The sequence below is a fragment of the Coenobita brevimanus genome, chromosome 4 (assembly GCF_032717465.1).
Source record: "Coenobita brevimanus isolate Jiangsu-jjx chromosome 4, ASM3271746v2, whole genome shotgun sequence".
Lineage (NCBI taxonomy): Eukaryota > Metazoa > Arthropoda > Malacostraca > Decapoda > Coenobitidae > Coenobita > Coenobita brevimanus.
This window is the reverse complement of record NC_136957.1, coordinates 36,668,246-36,694,345: the sequence shown is the minus strand read 5'-3', so window position 1 is coordinate 36,694,345 and position 26,100 is coordinate 36,668,246. Positions and strand designations below refer to the sequence as shown.

Below are 26,100 nucleotides of genomic sequence, written 5' to 3'. Positions count from 1 at the left end.
GCTGACGGAAGACCATAATTAGCGGCAGGCCATATATGACCTCTGGGCCACTCGTTAGTCATCCGTATCTTAACCTTGTCAGTTCAGTGATGTATGTATATTCTGTAACATGCAGGGTACCACCAAAAGAATTTATTCAAATAAGAAAAGACCACTTAGCAAATGGGTTCATGGAAGCTATATCTCACTTCTCCAGTCTGAAAATTCTATCATTAGGTAGATAAAATCATTTGCTGGAAGAAAGAATATAACAGCTACAGCATATGCCGACAGAAGGGGTTAATGAAATATTGTGCCTACCTGATACAGCAAATTACTATCATTAAATCTAGGCTAAGTCCTTGCTACTTATATTACCCTTATATATGGAGCGAATAATAACTTATATATATAACTTCTATAGCTTGCATTTTATATAAAACCATAATGGAGAAATTCTTTCTCCTCTCAGTTATCACGAATAAAATGTATAAAGAGTTCCACATAAAAATTATACTGTACAGGCTGTCCCCATTAAAAGTCAGGGATGGCCTCCAAAATATCAGAACTTTTTGTAAACAGCTGACACTGTTGATGTTGCTGAGTAGACTCACTGACCACAGGTATGCAATATGCAATTACTGTACTTCTGTGGGGCCATCCTACAGGTACAGTACAGTACATACACTGTTAACAGATCTGATGCCCCCCAGTAGCAGACAGCACCACAACACAGTCAGACCGCAGGGAACTATAGGGAGGTTTGGCTCTCAGGCGGATGCTGCAGTTGCTCCACCCAGGGTGCACAATGCCACCATGTGTAGACTCCTCATCAGTGCTGTAAATGGGGGAAATTGTAAAATCAGCTGTTAAAAAGGCAATGGCACTTTTTTGGGCAATTTTCTCCAATCTATTGTAGACTTTAAAAAAAAAAAAAAAAAAAAAAAAAAAAAAAAGGACAACAAGGACACACACACACACACACACACAATATATATATATATATATAAAGTCTAAATATGAGCAAATAAAGTATAAAAAAAGTCATGCCCATTTGTCCAAGCTAAAAACTTACCCTGACGTACACAATAAAAAAAAGTATTGACATACAAAGCATATAAAATTATATGACACTAGAGAAAAAAACTACACTACAACAAAATGCCTGGTGATTCTATGCCACACTGGTAACACAGCCTTCATGACAGTGCCACATTACCATTTGCTTGTGATATTTTCCAGGTCATATGGACATTCAAATGTAATCATCTAATCTTGAGGCATCATGATCTACTTGTATAATGATAATTTTGGATACTGTTGGACCCATTCTGAGCAATACTTTTTTGGTTGTGTACTGTATTTCTAATGCAGGGGTGGGGAATGTCCGGCCTCTGGGCCGAATAAGGCCCGCAAGACCATCTGATCAGGCCTGCGAGGCAATTCATACATGAAATTTAATAAACTCATGAATGAATATATATATATATATATATATATATATATATATATATATATATATATATATATATCTCCTAATGGCCCTTAATAGGAGAAAGGTTCCCCACCCCTGCTCTAATGTGTTTGAGTATAAGTATATATAAATACATAAATAAATAGAGTAAATACGGTAGTAAATGAACTCTTTGGGTGCTCTCTCTAATTATTTTGACTGCTGACAGATGACCTTTAATGAGATGAAAGAGACTGAAGACACTCCAAGGAGTTCAATAAATAGGTTTCAGATCTGTCAATACTGTAAATCCTGAATACTGAGACTGTAGGGTCTTCCACATACTATATTTTTGTGTGGAATGACAGTCACCCAGCTTCAGCAAACAATACATGATTCTTACATCAGCATATTACAGCAGACTCACAACACTGACAATCCTTCAACATAAAAATAACAAAAGATCTCTGGGAGTACCTGGCTAGAGTGGCTGGCTTTCCTCAGTCCACCAGGTTCACATCCAGGTCAGCCAGAGGCCACAACAAAAACAGCAACTACAAGAACTTACTTGACTAATCTTTGAGGTTACGTCCCAGGTGATGATTGGTCAGAAGACTGACAAGTGGAAGAGAGTGACAGTTCATTCACATTAACCTGCCTCATATTTTTAGCCACTAGCAGCTTGTTTCACACAGCTCAGTGGCAGAAAAAGACTCCTACAGTTATATAACCTTCTTTCTGCGGCACTTCTTGGTGATGACATTATGTAATCAATGTTACATTTAGGTAGTAGATGGGTGATTACCACTGACCCTTGTAGGTACTACCATGAGTGAAATGTGGCTATGAGTTTGGCAATTAGTCACACAATCATCACTCTTAGACAGGAAACATGAAAACACAAGTTGAGTCACTTGGTGATCTCTTCTCAGTGACTACACAGAGTCAAAGTCCAAGCTGTGACTCACACATTGTTACAAATCTTATTATACATCTTTTTTCCCCAGCAGCTTCCAGCAACTGCTGGGAAGTAAATGGCTGGTTTTGGCACTTGATTTAGCTTCCAGTCTATAGGTAACATCAGCTATACTATGGCTGTACCAGTATGTATGACTTGTGTATGCCTTTATTGTTACAATTCAGCAGTCAAGATGAAAAGAAAGTAATTTTAGGCCAAGTTAAAGTGAAAAGAGCATTGCAGGGAGGAGTAATATGGAAAAATACATGAAAGGTGGCTTGGGGTGGGAGGAGGGAGTGGTGATAGAATGTGGAGGCAGAGAGGATTATAGGAGTTTTTTACATGACCATCGTACACAACTCTGGGATTAGGTATCTGGATATGGATGGTTAGATGTGCATGAGATTCCTCCACACCTTTTTTTTTTTTTAACTATAACCTCCATGACTGACAGGGAAAACACCCAAACATTTCTCCACATTACAATACAGAATTAGATCCCCCCCCCCCCCCAAAAAAAAAAAAACATCAACATGACTAACTGAGAAAGCTCCCTAACATTTCCCCAGACTGCAATATGGAACTCTCAAATTTGCAATCCAGATCCCTACATCAGTTCTAGGTACAAATAGGCTTGGGCAAAGCAGCCTCCTGCATGTTATCTTTCACACTGCTTACCTCTTACTGTCAAATGATTTTATTTATCTTAGATGCCTCGTAGTGAAAGGATAATGACAGTCATATCTAATCCCCTAGTTTGTGGTTTGTAAAGTTTCTCTTAAGTTAAATAAAGGACTGTTTAGTCTAGGAGAATGAACTGACTAGAGTACATTGATCAGATGTGTATATTGTGGGGGGACCAGAAGAATAGTTTAGGTGCAGTCAGGTGAGATGATGATTTAGGTGGGACAAGTTAGTCAAGTGTAGTTATGATAGAAGCACTGAGTGATGTTACATGTGGTGAGGGGATGGCAAAGCAAGTGAGGGGATGATAGGGCAAGAAAGGGAATGGTGAGGCAACTGAGAGAATATACTGGAGAGGCAATACATGTGTGGTCAGGTGAGGTAATGATGATTCAGGTTAGACAACAATTAAGCATGTCAGGTGAGATGTGGATAGGGAAGGTGAGGCGAGGATGATTCAAGAGGGGATGATGATTCAGGTGTTGAGATGGCAGCTAGGTGAGAATAGGATGAATTAAGAGATATGAGGACTGAATCAGGAGAGGATGATTCAGGTGGTGAGATGGTGAGTGAACGTGGAATCAGACAGCCCCATCACTCAGACTAAATGGCTGAATACACCCCACCAGGACAGTCAAAAATTGTATCCTGTTCCTGGGAATTCACTCATGACTAGTTTTTCTTCAGTCCTCTTTGACAGAACAGGTGAGAATGAGGAAGGTGAGACAAGGAATGTGTTGTACGGTGAATGGATAGTTAGACAAAACAGGTATGATGAGGTGAGGTGGTAATGGTTTAAGTAAGAAGATGATGAAGGTTAAGTGAAGTGAGGAAGAGGAAGGGCAGGGGACATGAGTTTGGTCTGGTAATTTAACAATGCTTCAGGCATGGAGATGGTGAAACAGGGAAACATGAAGATGAATCAGATGAGGTGACAGTGACTTATGAGAGGCTAGGATGAGTCTGGAGGATGAGTCATATGAGAGAAGAGGTAAGTTGGTCAGGTGCAATCACATAGTCTCATCACTTAAACTGCAGGGCCCGTCGTACCCCACCAGGACTGTCGAGTATTGCAACCTCTTCCCTGGACTCTGCTCACGACTGTTCTCACTTGAGTCTGCCTGGCTATTTCCCTTTGACTCAGAGCTCCTTCTCTCGATGATGGCCTTCACTGCCAGTCGTCTCTGTTTGATCTGCTTGCGCTGTGCCCGCCAGGTGAGGTAGAGGGCACACACCAACAGAAGCAGCATCACTACCACCATGATGGGCCACAGGAGTGCATGTGAAGGCTCAGGATTGGGTTGGTCATCAGTTCTCCTCCTTGGTTCATGATCTTTCTCTTTGTGGTCTGGAATATGTACCATTATTTAAGATTTATCTTTTCTTTTTGTCTTTACAATTTGAAAAAGTGGACAATGCAGCTGAACATATTTTCCAGCAGCTCATCATCATCATCATCATCACCATCAATATTATCACCATCCTAATCCTCTCTCCTACTAATACATGGGTTGAAAGATTACCATAAACAGGAAAGTTGTTGAGCTGATCACAACTGTATAGTCCTATCATTTATATTAACAATGAATATTAAACTATCTCATATTTGCAAGAGTAAGAGAAGTTTATTGCATTTTAAGACATTAATCAAAATATCTATATATGATATGCACATGTGTCTTTCTATCAATTTACCAGTCAATATATTTGACTGTTTGTCTATAGTTCACCTATCTACCAGCCTGTGTCTGTTACTTCTATACAGTACCAAAATGTTTAATTACTGTATATCATAATTATACAGTATGTGTTTACTTGTATACCTGGGTATACTTGTATGTCTAGCTATCTGTGTCAGGTTAACTGTGTGTTTATCTACTTGTCAGTTTTTATGTCTTCCTATCAATCTATTATGTCTACTTCTACATCTATATTTAGTTTTTGTCTCTTACATTTTTTTGTGTGATATTGTAAAATATCCCTGTAACAAGTTATTATGCATTATTATAAAATGCAGATGAGAGAATGCAGTCAACTCTTCTTATATGAATGAAATGAGTGAGAGGAAAGAAAGAAAACTATGACTGTACAGTACCTTTGTATACAGGTAAAGGTGACTGAAATGAGAACAAAAATTAACATGGAACAAATCTACTTAGTGTTGTGAGTTGGGCACCATATAATAAAAAAAAGCAGTGATAAAAATTGGTGTGACAGGTGTCTGAAAACCTTGTAATCTACTGAAGAGGATGGGTTTTGTAGTGAGAGGGGATGTGCCAACAGTGGTTCAAGTATTTTCAGTAAAACAGTGAGTGGAAAAAGCACCTGAGGAGTACAAAATTTTTATGGCATTTAAGAATCTGACTAAAGTATATGATATTCAAGAGATAGAGGTGTGAACATCAAAGGCAGGGTTGTGAGAAGTAGACTAAAGAGGACCTGGGATGAGGATACTGAGTGTGACCCCAAGGATAAGGCATTGAATACAGAGGCTGCCAGAGATTAAGCAGCACTGAAAGCAACCATTAGATGACCACGACCAAACATGTTGGTGCCTTTATAAATGATATGATACAATATGATGTGAAGGAATATGGAAGGTAGTATGTGTGTATGCTGTATAGGTAAAAACTGTAGAACAAATATAATTTACCTGTAGAGGGTTTCATGGTGAGAATGAAGCATGTGTAAAAGTAGATGTATGAATGTGACCGTCAGTATGAGCATTGGTCTAAGACAAGGTTGTGTGATATCCTCAATATATACATGGGGTTATGACAGATCAATATAAAAAGCTGCAGCAACAGGGTCATTTTTGTTCACATTCCCTTCTTTGTGGATTTGAGTGATGAATTTTCTGTAAACACTGGTACGCATTACGTGTCAGTTTTAAGTCCTTTGTTGTTCATTATTTTACTTGAAGCTCTCTCATGTACCTTCAAAACTGGACTCCCCTGAGAAGGATTGGATGGTGATGACTTGGTGTTTGTCAAAGAACAAGAGGGTAGCAGAGGAAAGACTTAAGAAGGGGAGGTATGGAACTGGGTGCAAGTGTTTGAGAGTACAGGTAGATAAAACAAAAATAATGATATCTAGGGAAGGTAGAAGTACTGTCAAAGCAGGAGTATGGCCATGTGCAGTTTGCCACAAGGGTGTGGGAAGTACTGTAACTCCATTTTGTGCAGTGTCTGAGATAAGTGGGTACACAAGGGATGTAATGGTATTTGAGATAGACCATAAAATAATATTGGTTTTCAGTGTACGATATGTAAAGGAGAGCATACAGAAGTAGAGAGGTGGGAAAGGATTAATCTTGTTGGAAAGTGTCTTGAGTGTGTGGAATAATTCTGTTGTACAGGAGACACGATATGTGATGAGGATGGTGCTGGAGCCAGCTCAGTAGCAAGGTTAAGGAGTGGATGGAAAAAGTTTAGGGCATTGTTGCCTCTCCTGACAATGAGAGGGCTCTCCCTCTGGGCTAAGGGGCCCTTGTATGCAGCAAGTGTTAGGTTCGTAATACTGCCAGGTAGTGAGACCTGGGCAGTAAAAGAGGTGGTTATTTGCAGACTCAAACATGCAGAAATGATAATGATTAGATGGATGTGTAGCATCCTTGAATGACAAGCCTGAGAGGGGGTAGGATCGCAAATGAGGAGCTGAGAAGGACAGGACTCGAATGTATTAGTGATGTAGTGAGAAGGAGTGGAATGAGATGGTTTGGGTATGTGAAGAGGATGGAGGATGACAAGTGGGTGCAGAGGGTGAAAGGCATGAATAATGTGGGTAGAGTTAAGAGAGGCAGACAAACAGATTTGGGACAAGGTCATACAGTGTGACCTCTGGGATAATGAACTGAGTAGAGAAACTGCTAGAAATATAATAGTATATAAAACAGCCAGTCAGTGACCATGGCCAATGCATGCAAGCATGCTCAAGACTTAATAAATGAAACAGAAAAATAAAATTCTGTGTCCTATTCTCTATCACCCTTGAACAATTCAACTCTTTGTCAGGCTTACTACTCATAAATCAACTCTTCCCTGACCTACCTTTCAGACACTCCAGGTCAACCTTAGTGACACAGTCGTCTGGGCATGCATATGCAATGGTGTCAAGAGAGTAATGGACTTCAATGTTGTGAGTGGTGCGTGATGTGAAGGTGGTGCTCTTACTCTCCTGCATCACACTCACCACCAGCTGCCTCTGATGCATGCCCACCCGTATCCGTGCCCACTCCCTGGGCTTCACCAGGGCAGCCAGGGTCACGTTCTTCTCGCCATGGTTCAAGATGATGCTCATCACTACCACATCTGCAGTCTGAAAACCATTACAAATTAAGTACAATTTCACTGTGCTTGGCTGAGCAATAAATCATACTGCATACTGTATATGTACTTAGTGATTAAGTGGTTCAAGGATTCAAGTTCCTCATCTGGACGTCAACCCAATGGACTTCAGGACGATGTTGCCCTTCTCCAACAGTCTACCATCGTCCTCTGAGGGAACGGGTAGGGAGGTGAGTGACATTTGGACAACCAGGCAGCAGATTAATGCTGCTCTTGTATATCAGTACCACCACATCAAGGCATCCCTTGCCACTTATAAAAATGGCTGCCATGACTACCAACCAACCTACAATGCCCAAAATTCCAGGCTATATTGCACCCATCATATCCAACCATCTACCATCATCCAAGTCCACCCTGCTGACCTCACTCACTCCTGATTACTGCTTTGTACTGACACAATTCTACTGTACATGGCAGCCTGTGCTAACACACAACACCCCTGTATTTATATGGCAGAGCCAAACAAGTAACCACATAAAACCATCATCCCACAAACATTACCAGACTCTTCAACAACATCCCACCTCTGGCATTCCAACACTAGCAATGAAGAAACACTTACATATTCATTTCACATGCAGGGCTATACAACACATTGATCAGAATATTATACATCCACCTATTGCAAGTACCCTTACACACAGCTGATCAAGTTCACCTGGCTAGACTTAGACTCCTCAGTTACCACTTTACACCAGGGTTGGGTGGAATCACAGATGACATGTGCCCTTCTTGTAGAAAAGGTCCACACAACATAACCCACATTAAGGCAAATTGCACAATATGTGCCAAACTAAGATGCAGACACAACAGTGACAGTGTATGAAACTTATGCAACGACCCCATAGGGGCAGCTGGTTGTGTGTGGTTAATGGGTCTGCTGGGCCAGGCAGACTGGGGTTGAGCAACAGCAACCATGTTCCCAATGATGTCAGTAAACTCATGTCTTGGTTGATTTGTGTGAGGGAACAATTTTAGGATATGTTTTCATTGTTCTTTCACACAGCTGCACTTATACATACCTACATACTACTACTATTACTACTACTGTAACTACAACAACAATTAGTACTACTACAGCTACTAATACTTACCGATGTCAGTGAATCCACGCCTTTGTGGCTAAGTGTGAGGGTGGTGTGTGTGGTGTTGGCATGTGAGAGGCGCATTTGCACTGGAGACCCTGAAAAAGATTCCATCCACACAGCTGCTACCATGGGCCATCCTGTCACACGCACCTCACCCTCCGTACCACCAATATTTGAGCACCTGCCTGAAACACGGCACCTCTTACATCCAAATAACTTTAAGAATGGACGAGGTTAGGTTTCGTATGGTTTGGTTGGGTTGGGTTGGATTTGAGCTGGTTAATTAATTTAGTTAAGCACATCTGGACTGGGAGTGCTGTAGCTGCGTACCCAACCACCTGAAACAAGATACTTATCAGACCAGCTTCTCTTAGTGTTTTCACTGGACCCTCCCGCAGGCTGGCCAAGAAGAGTGAATGTTACTGAGACACAGATATACTTAGTTGAATTACTGCAACAATGTTTTGAAATGAGCCCTATGCTGCCTCCTAGAACCTCCAGGACAGCTACAGGGGCCTTCATAAAACTTTCCTACATGATCCACCAAGCCTCTCACGTTTAAGGTTCCTTTTAGTTCGTTTTTGTGGTCCATTTGGAGCCAAGAGCTCCAAGAAAAAGTGTGAAACTTCCCGTATACTGTGGTTTTACATTTTCAGTCGTATGTACTGTGGTAGATGGTGGCAACTGTCATCCACTCTTGATGTTGCTCGGCCTACTTCTTTCTTCATCTTGATCATTCTATTTTTGCATCTGTCTTCCACTTCTAACTTCTTTCATTCCTTGTCACTTCTCATTGCTCTTCCTTCCACTTCAGGTGGCTCTACACTGAGCGACAAATCTAATGGTTTCCTGTAACCTAAGAAACTATTTACAGTGCTGGAAGGTAACCATAACACAGAGTGAGAAGCCTACTATTGTGCTCTTGTTAACTGGGCAGAGAGACACATATGCAGCACCTACCCAGGAACCAAATCTCCTGACCCACACCTAGTTGTAGTGAGAAGCTGTCAACTGCAAGGGAAAATCAGTTCATTGAATGAGAAAACCCTCCAGGGGTGGTTGCTTGCCTGTGGTTGATGGATCTGCTGGGCAAGACAGACTGGGATGGATCAACAACAAGTATGTTTTGTTTTTTTGGTTTATATAGGTTTGGATTAGCCCATTTCACTAGGGTTCAGAAGAAAACAGCTGGGTTGTTGTAGTTTGACCCTGGAACCCTGTGCACATCTACCGCCTGCATCGCTACCCTACTCACCATTTTTCAAGATGAAGTAAGTGTCTATCTATCTATCTATTGCCAGATGCCTCAATCCCGTTCGGGGTGGCCACAAACAAATTGCCTCCACGTCGCCCTGTCCCCCGCCATTTCACTGCCCCGCTCCCAACTCACCCCCCCCTCTCTCATATGCCTCTCCACCCCATCCCTCCATCTCATCCTCGGCCTCCCCCTCCCTCTTCCCCCCTCCACCTCACTCACATACACTCTCTTCGTCAGTCTTTCACCCTCCATCCTCTCCACATGGCCAAACCCCCTCAGTGTATTCCTCCTAACGCTTCCTATCACATCCACATCCACACCACAACGCTCCTTTATATCCTCATTTGTCAGCCTGTCTCTCCATGTGACTCCACAGGCTCCTCTTAAATAACTCTTTTCAACTGCTCTCACTCTTGACTTGTGTCCTTCCAGCAACGTCCAAGCTTCACTTCCATACGTTAGAGTTGGTATCACAATACTGTCATGTAGTAACTTTTTCACTTCCATGCTCACTTCCCCGCTTCTTATCACTGCTTTCAAGGAACCAGCAACCTTTCTTCCCTGCTGTACCCTTTCAAGCACTTCACCCTCCAAACCTCCATTCTTACTCATCACACTACCCAAGTACTTAAACGTACACACATTTTCCAATTCCTCACCATCCAACCTCGCTGAACGTTCACTGACTTCACCTCTCTCAAAGACCATCACTTTACTCTTCCCTACATTCACCTTTAGATTCCGTTTCTTACACACTCTCTCAAACTCATCCACCAAGCCTTGCAGCTCCCCTTCGTCTTCACTCAACAACACAGTATCATCTGCAAACAACAGTACAGGGAGTTTCCAAACACTACCCTCTCTCAGCAGGGCCACTCCAACATCCACTACCCTACCTTGTACCTCTTTTATTACCCCATCCATGTACAGACTGAGACGTGTGCTTTTTTTTTTTTTTTTCCCCCCCCCCCACTCATCAGATGCATAGATTAAGGGCTCATTGTAAGCAAAAGAGACAACGAGGTAACACATCTATTAAAAGTTTCAATCATCAATTATTACGTTTATCAAGGCGCTGGGAAAGAAGGAAATGTGTTTATGTTAAATTTATCAAGATCCCGCAAGAGAGTGGGAATATATATATATATATATATATATATATATATATATATATATATATATATATATATATATATATATATATATATATATATATATATATATATATATATATATATATATATATATATATATATATATATATATATAAAATATATATATATATATATATATATATATATATATATATATACACTCCAAAAGGTTGCATCCTGTTTCATAATGTTATCACCTAACAAACATAAAATTTTCCTTCTGCTGATGAGAGAGAGAGAGAGAGAGAGAGAGAGAGAGAGAGAGAGAGAGAGGAAATCTAACTGAAAAAAAAAAAAAATAATAATATCACTTTATCCAGGAATCATCGTTCTAGGAAGTACACCGGAACCTTCCAGCCTTACACGAATTAATTAAATCTTTATCACAGGATTTCCGAAGGGGAGAGAGAGAGAGAGAGAGAGAAATCGGTGAAAATGAATATGGGAAAGGGAAAAAACGCAAATTCAATGATTACCATGAGAAAGAGAGAGAGAGAGAGAGAGAGAGAGAGAGGTTACACTCAACCCTGCTGGAGCGCCGTAACCCACTAGATCACACGGCGTCAGGTAGGTGATATGGTTACCACGCAGCGTAGAGAATGGGTTCCAGGTTATAAGAAACTATCGGGCTAGTTACTCAGAGCACTACATCGAGTGAGTGGATGGCTGATGCTCCCCACTTAAAACAAATAAGAAATACGAGACAATAAAATAACACCTTTTATTTTATTCCGAAAGTTCATGTCTAGGAAGTAAAGAAAATTCAAACGATACAGGAAATGAACTGTATTACTGGAGCCGGATTTCCGAAGGTAGAGAGAGAGGGGGGGGGGGGAACTGCTATACCATCTAGAACAGTGGTTCCCAACCTGGGAGCCATGCCATGGGACATTGACTGGGGGGCCATGGGCCTTATTGGTAATATAAGATATTATAAGGTATTTGGTCTGGGTAAAACCTGACAGAAATCAAGTATGAAATATACCTTACTGTGCTAGTTTAGCCTTAAGTATATTGGGGTAATTACCGTTTTCTGCACAATATCAAATATTGAAAATATATAAATATACGATCTGAGTTATATAGGGGCCATGGAGCTTCTCATAATTTTCTCGGGGGGCCACAGGACCAAAAAGGTTGGGAACCACTGATCTAGAAGTATCGTGGCGTCTTGAGAGAGAGAGAGAGAGAGAGAGAGAGAGAGAGAGAGAGAGAGAGAGAGAGAGAGAGAGACGGAAACTTTATGCTAGTAAAAAACAAGAACTATGGCGCCATAAGTGACGAAAGAGCGGAAATAAAAGCTGAGATAATACAAAAGACGGCCCCAGTTCGTTGGGTATGTGTATACGTATTTACGTATGTATGTATGAGACTATGTATGTATGTATGTGTACGTATGTACGTATTTATGTACGGTATGTTTGTAGGTCATGTTTGTATATATGTAGGCCTATCGGTATGTATGTATGTATGCATACATATATGTAGCCTATTTACGTATGTATATGTATGTATGTATGTAATGTATGTACGAGACTGCATGTATACAGGCCTGTGTATGTATGTGTATGTATGTAGGTAGGCCTATGTGTATATGTATGTATTTGTGTATGTAGGAAGGCCTATGTATGTATGTACGTAAGCTTCCGGCGTTACCCCACACCAAGGGTCGTTGTAAGTGGGTCTGGGGATCTCTAACACCTCATCCTTAGCGATTTACTCCGTAAATTACAATACACCTCAATATCCTCGTTTATTATTACAAACTACTGTATGTCGATATTGAGACGATATAACCGACATCCCTGGGAAAATTATGGAGTAACAAAGAAAATAAATCGCTATGGAATGGGTGTTAAGGAAAATAAATCGTTAAGAAACAGGTGTTACGGAGAATATTACACCAACTACAATACCACCACCGGAACTCTCAGCATTTGAAATTTTAAAACTAAGAACGTTATATTGTGGAAAAAAACAAAATTGCAGACGATATTTTGAAACGTGAACGATAAAACACTTCTAGCCTCGTATCCTTGCTGACCGCACCCTGTAACGTGGGATGCAGGCTAATTACATCTCCTAATTGAAGGTGTTCCATAATTAGTCAATAATTAGAGATGTGATTATGTCTTACCTTAGTGTTTAATTTGGTCTCCCTAGCACCTGTTCCTTACCGATTTATTTCTATTTTGGTAGGTTAATGTGTTCTTGTATCTTTTTTTATTCAAGGTATGTTGATGTTAACAAGACCAAGGTCACCTGTGATAGACGCACCCACCCCAACCGTATCTTACACCCAGACATTTCCGAATGGGTCTTTTTCTTCTTTCTTTATTCTCTCTCTCTCTCTCTCTCTCTCTCTCTCACACACACACACACACACACACACACACACACACACACACACACACAGCATATGCATCCCACACGCACAAAAAGCTCATGACACACACAAAACATACCCTCATCAGCATAAACTTAAAAACAAACAGGAAGACGGTGACAAGACGTGGTCTATGAATTTCCTCTAAGACAAGCCCACATCCTGTACCGAAAAACACAGACGTAGGAAAATTCAATGCCTCTCATTTCCTCGTCATTCATACACGAAGTAACTCATAAATTTTTTACATACTGCTATTTTTTTCCGTAGGAGGAACAAACGTATAGGGAGACTACGTTCTTCTTCCTAGATTTAAAAATATAAAAAAATAAATAAATCTGTTACGACACTACCGATTTCAAATATGCACGGATTTCGCGCCAAATTTAAAATGCTTCTCGACGGGGTCCCACAAGCTCACTCCTGTCACCCTCACTGTTCGGCTTTTTCCTTCGAAGCTCACCAGCTCCCCCCTCGTCATGAACATTATTTCCCTTTACTTCAAACCTGGCTAAAGCTTCACACAGCTCACCAACCAGAAAGCCAGCTCCAACGGTGAGCAGGTGTGGGCTAGGGGTACCGTACATAGGGCGTGAGACTAATTCTGCTTACATACATACATGCATACTGAGAGAGAGAGAGAGAGAGACAGACAGACAGACAGAGAATGTGTGTGTGTGTGTGTGTGTGTGTGTGTGTGTGTGAGAGGGGGAAGGTGTGTGTGGGTGAGAGGATGTGGTAGGTGAATCATATGACCTGTCACTCAGAGTAATCAACCTACTCACTCACTCTATGCGTCATTAGTAAAAAAACGGCGTGTGTGTGTGTGTGTGTGTGTGTGTGTGTGTATGTATGTATGTATGTGTGTGTGTATGTGTGTATGTATGTGTGTATGTATGTATGTGTGTGTGTGTGTGTGTGTGTGTGTGTGTGTGTGTGTGTGTGTGAGAGAGAGAGAGAGAGAGAGAGAGAGAGAGAGAGAGAGTTTGTACGCGCCACCAGGTTTATCATCCTCTCCTTGGCGATTTATCCCATATATCTCAAGAACCCCCTACAGTATCAGGCAGCTTTGTAAAACCTATTCCTTGGCTATCTATTTTCCATTCTCTTTCTGTCTCTCCTGGGGTGTAAAATGCAAAATAAATCGGTAATGAGGAGGTGTTAGGGAAGCTTCAAAACCAAGGAGAATGCAATCCTGAGTGAGAGAGACGCGCGTACTCTGTTTCCTTTAGTCTTTGTACGGCTGCCATCAAAAGTTCGTTTACACTTTATTTAATTGTTTCTCTCTCTTCGTTTACAGTTTTATTTCTCTCTCTCTCTCTCTCTCCTAGGGATTGTAAGGTCTGTGTAACTATGTAACTACGTAACACACTCTCTTGTTCGTCTACACTATTCTCTCTCTCTCTCTCTCTCTCTTCCGGTGACGCGTCTCCCGCTGATACGTGACGTCTTGCGTGTGCTGTAAGTCTGAATGCCTGTGTGTGTGTCTGAGGTGAAGGCAGGATTCCATGGGCCAGAATGGAGAGTCAGTAAGTGCTTGGCCCATTTTGCCTGGCTTCTCTGATGATAGTTTTCCTTTTATTTTATTTATTTATTTATTTATTTATTACCGCAGCATCCACAACAGTAAGGCAGGGGGTTAAGATGATGATAATGATGATAATGATGTATATGATTATATTATTATTATATAAAACAACAATCAACAAAAACAGGAATAATAATAATAATAATAATAATAATAATTATTATTATTATTACCATGGAGTCACATGGAGAGACAGGGTGACGAATGAGGATGTAAAGGAGCGTCGTGGTGTGGATGTGATAGGAAGCGTTATGAGGAACACACTGAGGTGGTTTGGCCATGTGGAGAGGATGGAGGGTGAAAGACTGACGAAGAGAGTGTATGTGAGTGAGGTGGAAGGGGGAAGAGGGAGGGGGAGGCCGAGGATGAGATGGAGGGATGGGGTGGAGAGGTATATGAGAGAGGGGTGTGTGAGTTGGGAGCAGGGCAGTGAGATGGCGGGGCACAGGGCGACTTGGAGGCGATTTGTTTGTGGCCACCCCAAACGGGATTGAGGCGTCTGGCAATAGATAGATAGATAGATTTATATTATATGGTGGTGGTGGTGGTGGTGGTGGTGGTGATCGTGGTGGTGATGTGATGATGATAATAATGATGATGATGATGATAATGATGATGATAATGGTGATAATTATGATGAAGAAGATGAGCATGATGATGATGAAGATGAGGAAAGAAAAAGAAGATGAAGAAGGAGAAGTAGTAGTAGAAGAAGATGAGGAAGGTAATGATGACGATGACGATATGATGATGATGATGATGATAATGATGTTGACGACGATGACGATAATAATAATAATAATAATAATAACTACAATGATAATAATAATAATAATAATAATAACTACCATGATAATAATAATAATAATAATAATAATAGTAATGGTGTATGAAGGAGGGTGGTGGTGAGGCAGGATCGTCGATGAGTAGGAGCGGAAATGCCTCTACGGTAAATATGTTCGGTCGAGGCCACCCTCACAGGATGCGGCGTCACGATAGATAAACAGATAGATAAAAACAGGCAGCTAAACAAACAGATAGATAGATAGATAAACAGATAGATAAAGAGGCATAGCTAAACAAATATAGATAGATAGAAAGATAGATAGATACAAAGGTATAGCTAAACAAATAGACAGATAGAAAGATAGTTAGATATATAGAGGCACAGCTAAAGAAATAGATAGATAGAAAGATAAATAGATAGATATATAGAGGCATAGCTAAAGAAATAGATAGATAGAAAGATAAATAGATAGATATATAGAGGCACAGCTAAAGAAAAAGATAGATAGAAAGATAAATAGATAGATATATAGAGGCACAGCTAAAGAAATAGATAGATAGAAAGATAAACAGATAGATACATAGAGGCACAGCTAAAGAAATAGATAGATAGATAGAGGCACAGCTAAAGAAATAGATAGAAAGATAAATAGATAGATACATAGAGGCATGGCTAAACATACAGATAGACAGAAAGATAGATAAATAAATAGGGACATAGCTAGGCAAACATACGATAGACAGACAGACAGATATAGATAGACACTGATAGATAGACAGGATAGATAAACTGATAAATACACTGACACAGCTAAACAGACTGATAGATGGAAAGACAGACAGACAGATAGATAGACAGATAGACAGGATAGACAAACTGATAAATACAGACAGCTAAACAGACTGATAGACGGAAAGACAGACAGACAAAGATACCTAAGTAGACAGACAGACAAAGAAATAGACAGATACAGACAGGTACATAAAGACAGATAGATAGATAGACAGATAGACAAATAGGAAGAAATAAATAGATACATAAAGACAGAGACAGACATGAAGACAGACAGATAAATAGGGAGATAGACAGACATAAGTAGACAGACAGACAGACAGACACACAGGCAGGCAGACAGACATAAGCAGGCGGATAGATAATCAGGCAGATAGGCATAGACAGCCAGACAGATAGACAGAATAAAAGAAATACATATACAGGTATTGGAAGACAGACAGACAGACCGACAGCATAGACAGAAATGTAGGAAAAAAAATCAATAAAGGGTCTGACAAAAGAAAAAAAAAATAGAAAGATACATAGACGTAAAAAAAATAATACGTGGAGAAATTAATACAGAGACGGAAAAATAAATACATAGGTACGTGTCCTGATGGATGAATAGAGTCGGGTTACAGTTAGACAGATAGACAAACACGTAAATAGACAGACAGCTAGAAAGAAAATAGACAGCTACAGATATAAAACAGACAGACAGCTAGAAAGAAAATAGACAGCTTAGATAGACAAACATGTAAATAGACAGACAGCTAGAAAACAAACAGACAGCTACAGACAGAAAACAAACAGACAGCTACAGACAGAAAACAAACAGACAGCTAGATAGAAAACAAATAGACAGCTATATACAGAAAACAAAGACAGCTACAGATAGAAAACAGACAGACAGCTACAAACAGAAAACAGACAGACAGCTAGATAGAAAACAGACAGACAGCTACAGATAGAAAACAAACAGACAGCTACAGATAGAAAACAAACAGACAGCTACAGATAGAAAACAAACAGACAGCTACAGATAGAAAACAAACAGACAGCTACAGATAGAAAACAAACAGACAGCTACAGATAGAAAACAAACAGACAGCTACAGATAGAAAACAGACAGACAGCTAGAAAGAAAATAGACAGCTACAGATAGAAAACAGACAGACAGCTACAGATAAAAAACAAACAGACAGCTACAGATAGAAAACAGACAGACAGCTACAGATAGAAAACAAACAGACAGCTACAGATAGAAAACAAACAGACAGCTACAGATAGAAAAGACAGACAGCTAGAAAGAAAATAGACAGCTACAGATAGAAAACAGACAGACAGCTACAGATAAAAAACAAACAGACAGCTACAGATAGAAAACAGACAGACAGCTAGAAAGAAAATAGACAGCTACAGATAGAAAACAGACAGACAGCTATAGATAGAAAACAAACAGACAGACAGCTACAAACAGAAAACAGACAGCTGCAGACAGAAAACAACAGACAGACAGCTACATACAGAAAACAGAGACAGCTATCGATAGAAAACAGACAGCTACAGACAGAAAGCAAACAGACAGCTGCAGACAGAAAGCAAACAGACAGCTGCAGACAGAAAGCAAACAGACAGCTACAGATAGAAAACAAACAGACAGCTACAGATAGAAAACAAACAGACAGCTACAGATAGAAAACAGACAGACAGCTACAGATAGAAAACAGACAGACAGCTAGATAGAAAACAGACAGACAGCTATAGATAGAAAACAAACAGACAGCTATAGATAGAAAACAGACAGACAGCTATAGATAGAAAACAGACAGACAGCTATAGATAGAAAACAAACAGACAGCTACAGACAGACAGCTATAGATAGAAAACAGACAGACAGCTATAGATAGAAAACAGACAGACAGCTACAGATAGAAAACAAACAGACAGCTACAGATAGAAAACAGACAGACAGCTACAGATAGAAAACAGACAGACAGCTACAGATAGAAAACAAACAGACAGCTACAGATAGAAAACAGACAGAGAGCTACAGATAGAAAACAAACAGACAGACAGCTACAAACAGAAAACAGACAGCTGCAGACAGAAAACTACAGACAGACAGCTACATACAGAAAACAGAGACAGCTATAGATAGAAAACAGACAGCTACAGACAGAAAACAAACAGACAGCTACAGATAGAAAACAGACAGACAGCTACAGATAGAAAACAGACAGACAGCTACAGATAGAAAACAGACAGCCAGCCACGGATACACAGGCTAAGACAGACAGCTAACGGAGCAGCATCAGAAATAAATCGGTAAGGAAGAGGTGTTAGCAAGCTTCCAAACATCAACAGCTCTGGGCCAAGGTATGATGTGATGATAGTCACGAAGAAGTGCTACGGAAAGGACGTTGAGTCGTAGCAGTGTCTTTATCTGAGCCACGAGAAATGAGCTGCAAAAGGACGAAAACCTGGGCCAAGTTATGATGCTAGTCACGAAGAAGTGCTCTGGAAAGTACGTTGAGCCATAGAAGTGTCTTCCTCTGAGCTACGTGAAATTAAGAATGGACGAAAATTTGGGCCAAGGTTAGGTGAAAAGGGTATAGGAAATGACGAAGGCGTGAAGTTAACCTTACAACGCCAAATGATTTTAAATATTTGATGGTAACTCTTGCTATACGGAGGGGGAGGCCGAGGAAGGGATGGGGTGGAGAGGTAGCCTATAATATGAGAGAAGGGGGTGTGAGCTGGGAGCAAGGCAGTGAAGTGACACTGGACAGGGCGACATGGAGGCGATTTATTTGTGGCTACCCCTTACGGGATTAAGGCGTCTGGCAATAGATAGACAGAACTCCTGCTAAAGTTCTTTCACACCAACTTGGCCCAAATTTTCTTCCTTTTAGAGCTTACTTCACATAGTTCAGTGGCAGAATAACGCAATACTACGGCTCTGCATCCTTTCCATTGCACCTCCTCGTGATTAGCACCATATTCCAGTGTTCCTCTCTTGTTACAGCCCAGCATTCAAGAGGGAGGGATGCCAGTTTTATCGACACTATTTCCATAGCACTTCTTCGTGACTAGCACCATATTCCACTGATAATCTCTTGTTACATCCAATATTCTAGACGGAGGGATGCCAATTTTTTAGACACCCTTTCCACAGCACTTCTTCGTGACTAGCACCATATTCCACTGATAATCTCTTATTACCTCCAATATTCTAGACGGAGGGAGGTCAATTTTGGGCCTAGTTAAAGTAAACAGAGTATATCCCTTACCTATTTCCTCTGCGGTAGGGGGAGCAGCAGACACCAGCCCGAAAAGACACAAGACCAGCGTAACTTCAGGTAACATTGTAAAGGGTTCTCTTGGGCTGGGTGTTTGGGGGTGTGTAGGTATTTGAGAGAGTGTGTGGATGGGAGAGAGGGCCCAGAAATGGAGTGTGGGTGAGTGAGAGAGTGTGTGGATGTGAGAGGGTCAGAGACGAAGTATGGGTGAGTGTATGGACGTGAGAGAGAGCTAGAGATGGAGTGTGGGTGTGTGAGAGAGTGTGGATGGGAGACAGAACGAGATGGAGTGTGGGTGTGGATGTGAGAGTCAGAAATGGGGTGTGTGTGGGGGGTGTCAAAAGGTGTGGGTGAGTGAGAGTGTGTGGATGAGAGTAAGAGTGGGTGTCAAAGGGTGTGGGGGAGTGAGGGTGTGTGTGTGGATGTGAGAGAGTAAGAGATGGGATGTGGGAGTATCAAAAGGTGTGGGAGTGTGACGTGGGTAGGTGTGGGTGACTGTGTGGGTGTGGGACAGTGAATCGTAAAAATCAGGGAGTTACCAATAGGGTGTGGAAGAGTGAGAGAGAGCGTGCGAGAGAGTGGTTGTGGAAGTATCAGGATGTGTGAGTAAGGGTGTGAGGATGAGAGACAAAAATGTAGTGCACGGTGTGAAAAGGTGTGACAGAGCGATTGTATGAGCGTGAAAAGCGTGTGGGAATGAGTGTGTGGATGTGAGAGATACAGATGGGGTGTGGAAAGGTGTGGTACTGGGTATAGGGCTGTGGATATGAGTGGAGGAATGAGAGGAATGGATGTGGGTGTGGGTGATGAAAGTGGGGGTATTGAGGGCTTGGGTGGAGTGGGTGGGTGTGGGGGTTATGAAAAGCAGGGTGTGGGTGCTTGAGTGTGGGGTGGGCAGAGGATTGGTGGGTGTGGGGGTGGGTGGAGAAAGAACGATTGGAAGGTGATAAAGACGACGCTGTTAAACTGAAGATGAACAACTGACGTGGGAGGTGGGAGGATGGGTGTGGGAGTGAAAAACCGGGTGCGGGAGTGAAAGGGTGGGTGTGGGAGTGAGAAAGTGGGTGTGGGTATGAACGAGTGAGGTGGATGTAAAGATGAAAGAGAAAGGGGTCTACATGAGAGGTGAACTAGAGGCGACTATGGATGTTAAAAATGGCTTCAGAAGAGCAAGAAAACAGACGAAAGAAAACAGAGAGAGGTGTTTGTAAGCAGAGTCCAGGATGAGTGTAATTTTGAGTATAAGTGTGGCAGGAATGGTGGTTTTTGAGTATCAGGGGGGTGGAGGATGGGTATAAGTTTGAGAGTAGCGGTCGTGTCTGGAAGGTAGTTGAGGCGTAGGTGAGGCGTGATTGTGTAAGACAGGAAGGAAGGGTGAGAATACCCAGTGAGAGAAAGCTCGGAAAATGGGAGAAAAATGGATAGGACAGGATAAATGGATGATGCTATTAAATCTGCAATGTTGATGGTTATATGGGCAGCAGGAGTGACAGTCCTACTTGCAAGACAGACAGCACCCAGAGGCCAGAAGCCCAAACACTCAGGAGGGACTGGGAGAGAGACCCACTTCGTCAGACGGTCGTCACCCAACTACATCCTGTCCTAGAAGAAAGCACCCGACGCACTCTGGCGGGGAAGTTTCCGATTTTCACTATAGAGACTCGTATCGAAAACGGAAAACACAGACCACAAAACCAGTAACGAAAGATACGCTCAAAAATGCCTCTTCATAGATTTTCCCCTCATTTCTTCGGTGTGGATCGTAGCGGTGGTGTGGCGGGTGGGTAGGACGTTAAAAAGAGGGACATGGGTTCGAATCCCACTGCGCCTGCGCGGTGGTGTTGCGTCATGGCGCCTGTGAATGAAAGATAGCGGGTTATCTGTGAATGTCGGCACGGAAAATCACTGGAATCTTTCGGGGATGAGTCTGTCGGCGCGTCGCTTCCTTTTCCGCCTCCTCTTTTGCTGTGAATGGTGATGAGGATAATTTCATAACAGTAATAATAATAATAATAATAATAATAATAACAGTGCTGCGTTGGGTGTCTGCCCTTTCCTCTCTTCCTTCCTTCCTCTTCTCTCTTTCTTCTGTCTATGAGTGACTCAACACTGAGTGACAAGCCAAATGGTTTCCTGTACACCAGGAAACCATTTACTACACTGGGTGGTAACCATATAACCAAATTATGGGGCCTAGCTCTAGTCGGATTGAGCCGGTGCAGGTTTATATCCAAGGGGTGGTTGGGGTTTATTGGTCACAACATAATGCCATTCGGGGAGAAGTGAGGCTGGTCACTCTCATCTTAAATGTTAGGACCAACTTGCCTAGCCCCGGGTTCCTACGTTCCTCATGGGGCAACACAAGACTGGGTGATAGATGGATGGATGGATATCTTCGCTAATACAGCACGCGTAGTTTTCGTATTTAAAATGAGGACAACAGCGAAAAATAATCCTTTCTCTCTCTCTCTCTCTCTCTCTCTCTCTCTCTCTCTCTCGCTGATGATACACAACACACTCGGCCCCACTTGGGCCCTGCTCATACCACAAGGGGGCCTAAATCGGGTATCATTAAACGGTTCTCTGCCTGGAATCGAACCAACGTCCTTTCAGACAGCCGACTTCTTTCTCTAGGTATGGGGAGGAAATTGTTATCTTTCTTTCTCTTGCTCTCTCTCTCTAATTTATAACATTTCCCTTCCTTTATTTATTTTACTTCCATGTACTTAGCGCTCTCTCTCTCTCTCTCTCTCTCTCTCTCTCTCTCTCTCTCCTTACCTATCTGTCTGTCTCTCTGCTTACCTATCTGTCAGTCTGTCTGCCTCTCTCTCTCTCTCTCTCTCTACTTACCTGTTTGTACGTATCTGTCTGTCTGTGTCTGTCTGTTTCTTCTCTCTCTCTCTCTCTTCCCTCACTGGCTTTAAAAATATAATCGTCCTCTAGTAAAAAAAAAAAAAAAAAGAGAAAAATCGTCCTAAATATTGCCCCTAAAATCGTCCTAAACATTATCCCTAAAATCGTCCTAAATATTGCCCCTAAAATCGTCGTAAATATTGCCCCTAAAATCGTCCTAAATATTGCACCTAAAATCGTCCTAAATACTACCCCTAAAATCGTCGTAAATATTGCCCCTAAAATCGTCGTAAATATTGCCCCTTAAATCGTCCGGGTGAGGGTGTGGGTGAGGGTGAGGGTGTGGGTGTGGGTGAGGGTGTGGGTGAGGGTGAGGGTGTGGGTGAGGGTGAGGGTGTGGGTGGGGGTGAGGGTGTGGGTGGGGGTGAGGGTGTGGGTGGGGGTGAGGGTGTGGGTGTGTGGTATCCGGTAGGGAGGTCAAGAAACTGAGGTAATAGCTGACCGTCATCCTGTGCGCCCTTTAAACACACACACACACACACACACACACAAACTATAGTAAAAGAGTACCCAAAATATCCCCCAAACACCCCAAAAAAATAAAAATAAAAGATCCGTGACAAAAACTGCAAAATAAAACACCTACGAAAATACTAAGAATATGCCCTACACAAAAACAATAATAATAATAATAATAGTAGTAGTAGTAGTAATGATGATAATAATAATAATAATAATAATAATAATAATAATAATAATAATAATTCATCCATCCATCATCCAATCCTACGTTGCCCCATGTGGAGCGTAGAAGCCCGGGGCTAGGCAGTTGGTCCTGACATTTAAGATGAGAGTGACCAGCCTCACTCATCCCTGAGTGGCAATAAACCCCAACCATCCCTTGGATATAAACCTTCACCGGCTCAATCCGATTGGAGCACAATAATTACCCACTAAACCACCAGGCGCCAAAATTTGGTTATATGGTTACCACCCAGCGTAGTAAATGATTTCCTGGTGTACAAGAAACCATTTGGCTTGTCATTCAGTGTAGAGTCACCCACAGGCAGAAGGAAGAGGAAATAATAATAATAATAATAATAATAATAATAATAATAATAACAATCCATCCATCCATCATCCAATCCTACGTTGCCCCATGAAGAGCGTAGGAGCCCGGGGCTAGGCAGTTGGTCCTGACATTTAATATGAGTGACCAGCCTCACTCATCCCTGGGTGGCATTACGTGAACAATAAACCCCAACCACCCCTTGGATATAAACCTTCACCGGCTCAGTCCGATTACAGCGCAATAATTACCCACTAATAAATACTACAATAAATAACTTGCAGCCATCGAGAAAAAAGGGCCTTATAAAAAAATATCTGAATAAAAAAAATATATATAAATAAAACCCCAAACCAAAAGCTCTATAATTAAAAAGGTACACGAATATTTGAACTATAATTCCCCACACAAAAAAGCTATATAATAATGGACCTTATAATATTAAAGAAAAAAAAAAAAAAGACCTGAAAGAGAGAGAGAGAGAGAGAGAGAGAGAGAGAGAGAGAGAGAGAGAGAGAAATAACCGTCTACAGGAAATCTCCCAGCGCAAAAAAAAGGGGTAGGGGGGAGGGAGGGGGGTCATAAGAAAGAACAAAATTGAGTCAGCCAGAACAGTTATGGAGAACAAAGAAGATACAGAAAACGGAGGAGGAGTTAATTCAAATTCAAATATTTAAATCCTTCGCTACAATCGCGTCCTCTTCAGCCTCGCCACTACCAGACCACTCTTTTGAAAATTCGAGATATATATTTTTTTAATTAGGCTATTTTTATATGGTTTTTGCGCCATGACGTCATATATAATTAATTTCTGATGGCACCAGATGGGTTTATTAGGCTTACGGGAGTCATTATTATTATTATCATCATCATCATCATCATCACCACCATCATCATCGTCATCATCATCATCACTATCATCACCACCACCATCACCATCATCATCATATTCATCACCACAACCACCACCATCATTATCATCACCATCATCATCATTACCACCCCACCACCATCATCATGGGTAGGTAGACAGATAATTTGGTTGACAGATGGGCAGGTAGGTAGGTAGACAGATATAGATAGACAGATAGACAGGTAGGCAGGCAGACATAGATAGACAGGTAGGTAGGTAGGCAGGTAAACAGATAGGTAGGTAGGCAGACAGATAGACAGGTAGATAGATAAATATGTAGATAGATATTTCAAGACCAATGCCCAACACGTTTCTAATCAGTGTTGATACAATACAAACGTTTAAGCATATTTATCAATATTTATATATTTACAAATTATATATAAGATTACACAACAAAGACTTAATACCCGTTGACACCATTTTTTTTTTTTTAACACAATTTACTGTACTATCTATTGGGCATTTATGGATTTAGAGAAAGCGTATGATAGAATTGATAGGGAGGCTTTGTGGACTGCTTTAAGATTGTATGGACTTGATGGTAGGTTACTAAAAGGGGTGAAAAGTTTTTATGTAAATAGTAGAGCGTGTGTAAGAGTGGGAAATGCTGTGAGTGATTGGTTTCCCGTGAGAGTGGGGCTGCGACAGGGATGTGTGATGTCGCCTTGGTTGTTTAATATTTACATGGATGGTGTTGTAAGGGAGGTGAATGCAAGAGTTTTAGGTGGTCTGAGTCTGGTAAATGTTGATGGAGGAGAGTGAAATCTGAAGCAGCTGCTGTTTGCAGATGATACTGCACTGGTGACTGATTCAGAGGAGAGATTGAGACAGTTGGTAGAGGAGTTTGGAAGGGTGTGTGAAAGGAGGAAATTGAAAGTAAATGAGAATAAGAGTAAAGTGATGAAGTGTACGAGGTTGATAGATGGTAGGGGGATGAATATAGTTTTGAATGGTGAGTTGCTTGAGGAGGTAGATTGTTTTAAATATCTAGGGTCACATGTTGCTGTGGATGGAAGAATAGATGCAGAAGTGAAGTTTAGAATAAATGAAGTAGGAAAGGTGCTGGGAGGAATGAAAAAAGTGTTTAAATGTCGTTCGCTTAGAATGGATGTAAAGAGAAGGCTGTATGAGGGTGTTGTGGTACCGATTGCATTATATGGGGCTGAAACATGGAATATGGGTGTAGCAGAGAGGAAAAGTTTGAATGTAATGGAGATGAGATGTCTGAGGAGTATGTGTGGAGTGACGCGTATGGATCGAGTGCGAAATGATGAAGTGCGAAGGAGAACTGGAGTTGTTCGGGAGATGGCTGGTAGAGTTGAGCAGAGGGTGTTGCAATGGTTTGGGCATATGGAGAGAATGGATGATGAGCGATTGGTGAAAAAGATAACTAGATCTGATGTGAGAGGTGTAAGACTGAGAGGAAGACCACGAATAGGATGGATGGACAGTGTGAAGAGAGCGCTGGATGCAAGAGGGATGTCTGTTGAGCAAGGAAGAGT

General features: G+C 41.4%; 1 protein-coding gene across 1 annotated transcript; it reads right to left on the bottom strand.

The window, feature by feature from the left end:
- Positions 1–669: 669 nt before the first annotated feature.
- On the bottom strand, positions 670–19,859 carry LOC145396748 (uncharacterized). Its single transcript, XM_080270036.1, has 5 exons — positions 19,752–19,859; positions 8,518–8,696; positions 7,124–7,391; positions 4,089–4,422; positions 670–817 (listed from the first exon to the last, which is right to left on the bottom strand). The coding sequence occupies exons 1-5, from the start codon at positions 19,825–19,827 to the stop codon at positions 670–672; spliced, it is 1,005 nt and encodes a 334-aa protein (XP_080126162.1). The 5' UTR covers positions 19,828–19,859.
- Positions 19,860–26,100: the final 6,241 nt, after the last annotated feature.